Raw genomic sequence first — 7,625 nt, 5'->3', positions numbered from 1 at the left:
AGGCCTCACAATAGCACATCAGGACATTCAAGGGATGAAGAAACGGAGGCCCGGAGAGATTGACTAACTTGCTCAAGGTCACATAGGTAGTTACAAATGGCAGGACTGGGATTCAAACCCAGCTAGTCTGACTTCCAAATGTTAAGTTTTCTTTTTCTTAGGTCTGTATTTAAGAGCTTACTTTCTTAACCTGTGTTAAGAACATGGTTCTTGAGAAGAACATGGTGTTCTGAAGGGAGAGGCTGTAAGTCACCCTGTGTGCAGGCGGAGGAGGGAATGGTCAGTCTGTGAGATTAGTCTTTGGCAGATGGCTTTCAGGCTCTTCCAGTCAAGATGTTTCTTCTTCAAGGATCTTTGCTCTAATGATAAGAGTGTTCACTGCAGCATTGTTGTTGTTTTTATTTTTTTTAGCATTGTTTTTTTAAGAGTAAAAAGTGGGATGCACTGATCCATAACAAGCCCAACAGCTCTTGGCAGTCCTACGGCTCATGTCGGTTACCATGGAACCTTGGAAGGTTGCCACCACCACCACTGGGGGCAAGGAGATACAAAAGTGTGAGAACCTCAAAATGAGACAACGTATTTGTAAATACCTAAACCAACCAACCAACCAACAATGCTGTGGCAAGAACCAGATAACTGTACAAACTACACAGTTCATGCTGTTTTCTAGCGCCCAAGACAACTTATAAGGATTTCTGTGGCAATGTGAAACATATTTTACTGGAAATGAGGTTGATTTTCTCAAGCTCCCAAATGTAAATGTAAATGGCTATTCATTCAAAGTAATAGTTGCACTGTCTTCTCCTTGAATGGCTGGGAGACCAATTTTATCTTAGATAGTCTGCCTTAGGTTTACTTTTGTGCTGTAGTGTTTTGTGGAATTGAGAGCCTAATTGATTTCATTCTTATTTCAGCGCAGATTGTAGGAACTTCAGATGGAAGTAGTTATGTTATAGATTCTTATGGAACCAGACTTAAAAGACTATCACTAATGAAACATTTAGGAAAATAGTTACAACCATAAATTTATTTACTTATTTATTTAACCATACATTTTTAAAAAAGAAACACTGACCTTCCTTGATTTTTAAATTTTTTAAATTAAAAAAAAAATGTTTATTTTTGACAGAGAGAGAGTGAGCACAAGCAAGGGAGGAACAGAGAGGGAGACAGAGGATCTGAAGCGGGCTCTGCACTGAGAGTGGAGAGCCTGATGTGGGGCTTGAACTCACTAACTGGGGGATCATGACTTGAGCTGAAGTCAGATCCTGAACCGACTGAGCCACCCAGAGGCCCCCAACCGCTTTGATTTTTTTTTTTTTAATTTTTTTTTTTTTCAACGTTTACTTATTTTTGGGACAGAGAGAGACAGAGCATGAATGGGCGAGGGGCAGAGAGAGAGGGAGACACAGAATCGGAAACAGGTTCCAGGCTCTGAGCCATCAGCCCAGAGCCCGACACGGGGCTCAAACTCACGGACCGCGAGATCGTGACCTGGCTGAAGTCGGACGCTTAACCGACTGCGCCACCCAGGCGCCCCAGCAACCGCTTTGATTTTAAAAGAGAACTCCCAGTATGTGGATTTCCAAACTTTCCTTTTTTCCTTCCTTGCATAACATCTTATGGGTTCTATGGAATTTTTTGTTATTTTTGCTTTGTTGTTTTAAAGTATATAGTCCGAGATTTATTTAATAGGATTTTGAGAGCTGTGTGAAAAAAAAGGAAGTAAAAGGTTTAAAGCAACCTAGACCAAAAACAGACTGGAAAAACAAACTATGGTACAAACACACAATGGAATAATGGGAAGATATAACTAAGAAACAGCAAGTTCCTCATGTTCTGATATGGAACCATCACAAAGATATATCTGAAAGAAGCAAGGTATACAGAGTATAGAGTCTCTCATAATTCATGTGAAAGAAGGGAAAAGACTATGTGTATGTTTGCTTGTACAGTCAGAGATGTCTCGAAAGGTACCCAGAGAACTAGTAACACCCATCACCTCAGTGCAGGGAAGTGGTCACTGGGGGGGCAAGAGTGACAGGCTTCTCACTTTAGGTCCTTCTGTGCCTTCTGATTTTAAGGTATGTGACCATATTACCTATTCAAAAAATGTATATGTGCACTCTTCTAAAAGTGAATGTGTGAGCTTAAAAAACCAAATATACAAAAATTTATACATGCTCACGCCATCATATAAACAGAACACATGTACACGGGAAAGTCAGTGTTGCAAATCTACCACCCCTAGAAAGCTGGTGAGTCAACAGTTACCAATCCTTAATGAAAACACAGGGGTATAAATAAAGCATACAAAGTATGATTCTCCAGGTAGACAGTAAAAAGGGAGAGGAAAATACCTTTCCATCTGGAAGCAAATTGCTGAACGACATAATGCGCAGTTTCATAATCTTACTAGAGAGCTCCTCGTTTCAAATGACTACTCTTCAGCTTCCTGCATCTTCCCTCATTCTCCTCACTGGTAACCAAGGAGACCACAGGTTTTCCTAAGCTTCTATCTCCCAAACATCAAACTAGTTTTCTTTCTGTTTAAAAAGGAGAAGCAGTAAAAGATAAATGATTTTTAATAATAAATAAATAAATAAATAAATAAATAAATAAATAAATAAATAAAATAATACCACGTTCTCATAAAACCATTGCCCTTGTTTTCTGACACCGGGTAAAATAGATTTGGGAAGTGCCTGGCTGGCTCAGTTGGTGGAACATGTCATTCTTGAACTCAGGGTCATAAGTTTGAGCCCCATGTTGGGTGTGGGGTTTACTTAAAAATATATATATAATAATAATAATTAATAAATAAAATAGTTTGGGAACCACTTCTAAACCTCAGCTGAAAGAGGAAACCAACCCTGTTTCAAAACCAGGTAAACAGTGACCCACCTCTGGAATGAAAAGGAAAAACAACAGTCAGGGCCTTAACAGAGCCCGTCTGCGATGGTCATGATCTTGGGCTTGGCTTCTTATGCTGACATTCACTTGAGTCTATCATCTGATACAGTCACTTTCTTGGTTGCAATTTATGAGCTGCCAGTGTTTACTTGTGAGACTGTGTGGGAGCTGGAAGGGAAGAAGATAAATACACCAAAGCCCAGCTGCACAACTGATAGGCTTTACATTTTATTTCCAGGAAATGACATCTTGTTTTCACAAAGAGGTATGCCATCTTCTCCAAGAGAAGCTGTCTTAGCTTTTAGGGGCAGCCGTAAGGGTACACCCAACCCGTCCAAAACAAATGTCGACAGAGGTGCTTCTGAGGTACCGAAACAGTAACAACAACAATAAATTTAAAAAGCAGAACAGAAATACATAACCCATTCAACGCGCAGTGAAGCCGAGTCTATTGAGTACCCTGAAGCAGTCAGTGTGGTGAGGACCAGTGGCTCTTCAGACAATGGTGGCCGCAAGGCTGGCCGACATGGAGGCTCAGGAGGACTTCCTAACTCAGTCTCTGTCCCACGTGGCTCCATCCCATGCTCTATCTCAGAGCGGCCCAAGACCTGTCCACAGAGAATCCTCTAGACCATCCCAAGCTCCAAGCTCCCACTGCCTGGCAGTCCTTCGAATGCCCCTGGAGCATGGTCTTCAGGACAGTCTCTTTGCTTTGAAGAGAAAGAAAAGAGAATTAAAGGAGCCTGCATTTCCCTGGCCTGGCCTCCCTGCTGCCACGCTCCACCTCTTCCCCACATAGTGAACCAAGAAAACAGACCTCAGAGTACATCACTCTGTTCAGAGCCTGATCCTCATTTGTCCCAAGAGTAAGAGTTCAAGTCCCATTCCTTCCAAAGGCCCCTGAGGTCCTACAAAATCTGTGCTGCCCCACCTCCTAGTCCTCCCCCAACACACGCTCCATTCCAGCCACACCGACAGCTTCGCTGCCCCTCCACCTCCCCAAGTGCACTCCCCACGTGACACTCTTCCCCACGTGGCAACACGGCTGCTGCCTTCAGGGCTTTACTCTAGTACTGCCTTATTGGTGATGCCTTCCTAGGCTACCTTATCAAAAATGGCAATGCTCTTCCCATCACTCCCTGATCCCTTGCTTTGTTTTTCTCCATAGCACTAATCACATCAAACTTAATAGATTTTCACTTCTCTTTCTATTTCTGGAACCTAGAGCAGCTTGGCACAAAGCTGGCCCTCAATGAACATGTGTTGGAGAATGAAGGAATTATATACACAGCACTAGGCAGGGAGAGGTGGGGACAGTGGGGTGGGAGGGACAATTTACTGCTATTTACTGTTGCTGCTTCCTTAATTCGGGGAAGCAGGGATCCTGGCCTAAGGACACAACAAAGCCACCAAGGAGACTGTCCCCTTCCCTGAGACTGAGGTCCTAAAGACTTGGTAGGAGGACTGAAAGGATTGTAAAAGTTCCTTTTCTCCACTTGTGGGCAGCCTTAGAGAGCTGAGAGAGCCAAGCAAGACTCTCTTGCGTGCAGCTAATGGCCTCACCTAGTAGCTCACAGAAAAATACAGAAGCCACAAAAAAGAAATTCTCTCAAGCAAATTTCCTTGCCCACCCTCCCACATGAAGCCCTTCTCTCTAGAAGACAGGATGTACCCTTTCACTTAAAAAAACCTTTTTTTAATGTTTTATTTATTTTTGAGAGAGAAAGAGCGCAAGCAGGGGGTGGGGGCCGAGAGACGGACACAGAATCCGAAGCAGGTTCCAGGCTTCAAGCTGTCAGCACAGAGACCAACATGGGGCTCAAACCCATGAACCGTGAGATCATGACCTGAGCCAAAGTCGGAAGCTTAATAGGCCAAGCCACCCAGGCACCCCACCCTCCCACTTTTAAAGGCTAATTCCCCCCATCTGTGCTCTGCATTCCCTACCCTGCCTTCCAAAGAATCTGGCCCTACCCACCATCCCAGGTTCCCAGCATCTCCTTCACAGGCTCAGCAACTGAACACCACACAGAGCTCTCATTTCTTTAAAACAAAACAAAACAAAACAAAACAAAACCAAACCTTCCTCCTCCAACTACAGCCTTCTCTTCATGCTGTCCCTATGGTCTTAGTCGTAGCCAAATTTCTTAGAAGACCTGGTCTATCTTACTTTTCTGTTTTCTCTACTCCTTAATCTCACATTCATTCTCCAATTCACTTGAAAACTAGCTCTGACCCCACCATTCCTCAAACTTGTACTAAATAAAGTCATCAATGTCCTACATTCCTGCTGCATCCAAAGGGCAATTTTTCATCCTTATGCCTGCTCACTTTTAGCCTCAGCACCTGGCACTTAGTAGAAACTAAGAAGGAAAGGCCGAGAAGAAAGGAAGCAAGGAAGAGATGTTTTTTGGGGGCTGGTTCTAGTTCAGGTTTCATGAGACAAAGGTAAAAGAGGTCCAAACTCTCCAGAGTAGGAAAGCAGAAAGCAGTTAAAGCAGAAGCCCTAGCCAGGAATAGGACATGACAGGTCTTATCAGATTTTTTTTTTTTTTAATGTTTATTATTTTTGAGAGAAAGAATGAGGAAGGGGCAGTGTGAGAGACGGGGACAGAGGATTGGAAGCAGGCTCTGTGCTGACAGCAGACAGTCTGGTGCGGGGCTCAAACTCAGGAATCATGAGATCATAACCTGAGTCGAAGTTGGACGCTTAGCCAGCTGAGTCACCCAGGTGTCCCTGGTCTTATCAGATTTCTTAAGAACGCAGTAGTAGGCAGTTGGGCAACATATATATCCAGCTAGTGCAGAGAAGTTTCAATGGTGATATACCTGATTCTATGATATTCTATGGGAGCGGGAGGAAGAGGCATATTCAGTGACCCCAGTCACTCTCCAAGATCGGTTCACTGAAATCTAAACATGTTCTGTGTTTGGGGCTCCTGGGCAGCTCAGTCAGCTGGGGCTGACTGACTCTTGATCTCAGCTCAGGTCTTGATCTCAGGTCTTGATCTCAGGTCATGAGTTCAAGCCTCATGTTGGGCTCTGCGCTGGGTGTGAAGCCTACTTAAAAACCAACCAACCAACCAACCAACCAACACGCTCTGTGTTCATCTAGAGTTAAGTGTAGGAACCAAGAAACGCTAAAGGAAAATCTGTTTTGGTTAATGACACTACTCTGTATTTACACAGGTGGTCTATAATAAGAAGTTCCTGAAAGTATTTCTATATAAAGCAAATCATTAAGTTACATGTTCACGGGGAGGGAAGATCCATTTTTTCAGAAAACCAAAATAACTCTATTTTATCATTAAGAAGACAAAAAAGCCCAGGAGAAACTTCTGCTGAGGAAAACAGCAATGAATGATCTAAAGTACCTCCTGCTACACCTCTAGAGATGGCCAGAGCTGCTCAATACTTACTTCTTTTGATGCTATAGCATGTGCTCATGTTCTTCCCCCAGACCCTTTTCCCCAGGTGGACAAGCCCTGGCCAGTAAGCATGTCAGGGGCTCACCAGAGTTCCTAACTCAGTGGGCAGGTAGTCAAGGTCTCTTTGCTCTGGTATGGTATGGTTCTCTCAAACCAGTCATCTATACATTTGGGGTACAGTGAAGGATCTTTAATTGCATCCAGGAAGGCCACTCTCCTAAACTTTCCCAAGGTTCCTACAGTAAGGTGCTTTTGGTGAAGGGGAGAAGACACCATGACAGAGCACTAACGTCAGCAACAGGCTTTTGACCTCTAGAGGGAAGGACACTCAGAAGTCTAAAGGACTATATAGTCAGCAAAAAATCTGAGGTTCTAGAACTTCATGGGCTGCTATTCCACATATTCCTATTAATCCCATAGCTGACTTCTACTAAGATCACATTCCCTTCCCCAACTGGGTGGACAGTTCCTGTGCTGCCCTTGTTGTTTCCAACTATGCATTCAGAGATGCCAATAAGGGTGATGGGGGAGACACCCATCAAAGGACAAGGAAAGGAAAGACAACAGACAAAAGAAGGGAAGGAAAGGAAAAATAAGGGGCAAAAACAGGGGGTGGTGATGGAGAAATAAGAAAAAAGCTTCTAGTAATCATTCTAATTTTGTATCCCATGACAATTTTGCAAAGGGAGAATTTTCAAAAGTCAAAAATTTTAAGAGTTCAGTGTTACACACTATTTGAGTGCATGCATGTGGACACCCCACCCCATGCCAACCTTGTTGAGAGCCGTTTCCCCTAGACAAACTGTTGTAAAGCCAGCCAGGCATGCTGACTACATGCACACGAGTCTCTAGTGGCAGGACTGGGTGGACTAAAAGTACTTGCTAACAAGTATTCTCTCTGGATGAGGTCAACTTGCCAGACACTGTTACTGCCATTCCCACATACTCCTGTATAAGGCTTTTCAGCAACGGGTGATGGGCAATATCAAGGAAAGCGTTCCAAATGGGCAGGCAGATACTATCTTAAGTGGCTGCCAGTTTCTCCTGTCCTGGGTCTGGATCACCCTCCACATAGCCTACGGGAAATTGGCAAGAGCCACAGGCCAAGTGGTGTGACCCGAGTCTATCTTCCTAGAGACCCTTAACCTCTGGAGGGGCCTCTGTCTCACAGATTCAGGAAAGCTGTGGCCTATACACCTTTCTCCCCACCTCAACATACCTGAAGGCCATGGCGCACTCCCACCAGTAGCCTTGGTTCAATACAACAGCATCAAGGGAGTC

At 44.0% G+C, this 7,625-nt stretch overlaps 1 protein-coding gene and 1 pseudogene across 2 annotated transcripts in view; one reads left to right on the top strand and one right to left on the bottom strand.

Annotated features, from left to right (window-relative positions):
- The first annotated feature begins 488 nt into the window (after positions 1 to 488).
- On the top strand, positions 489 to 1,015 carry LOC112862824 (TM2 domain-containing protein 1 pseudogene; annotated as a pseudogene).
- Positions 1,016 to 3,120: 2,105 nt separating this feature from the next.
- RNF8 (ring finger protein 8) overlaps positions 3,121 to 7,625 on the bottom strand; it is a 33,270-nt gene continuing 28,765 nt past the window's right edge. For both annotated transcript variants that reach the window (XM_086706733.1, XM_025925220.2), the window contains one exon: positions 3,121 to 3,626. In XM_086706733.1, the coding sequence (XP_086562859.1) occupies positions 3,610 to 3,626 (17 nt within the window). In that variant the 3' untranslated portion in view covers positions 3,121 to 3,609. The remainder of the gene's footprint in view (positions 3,627 to 7,625) is intronic.

This window comes from Puma concolor, chromosome B2 (assembly GCF_028749965.1).
Source record: "Puma concolor isolate L17-30 chromosome B2, mPumCon1.1.hap2, whole genome shotgun sequence".
Lineage (NCBI taxonomy): Eukaryota > Metazoa > Chordata > Mammalia > Carnivora > Felidae > Puma > Puma concolor.
The sequence above is the reverse complement of the archived record's forward strand: the minus strand, read 5'-3'. Positions and strand labels throughout refer to the sequence as shown.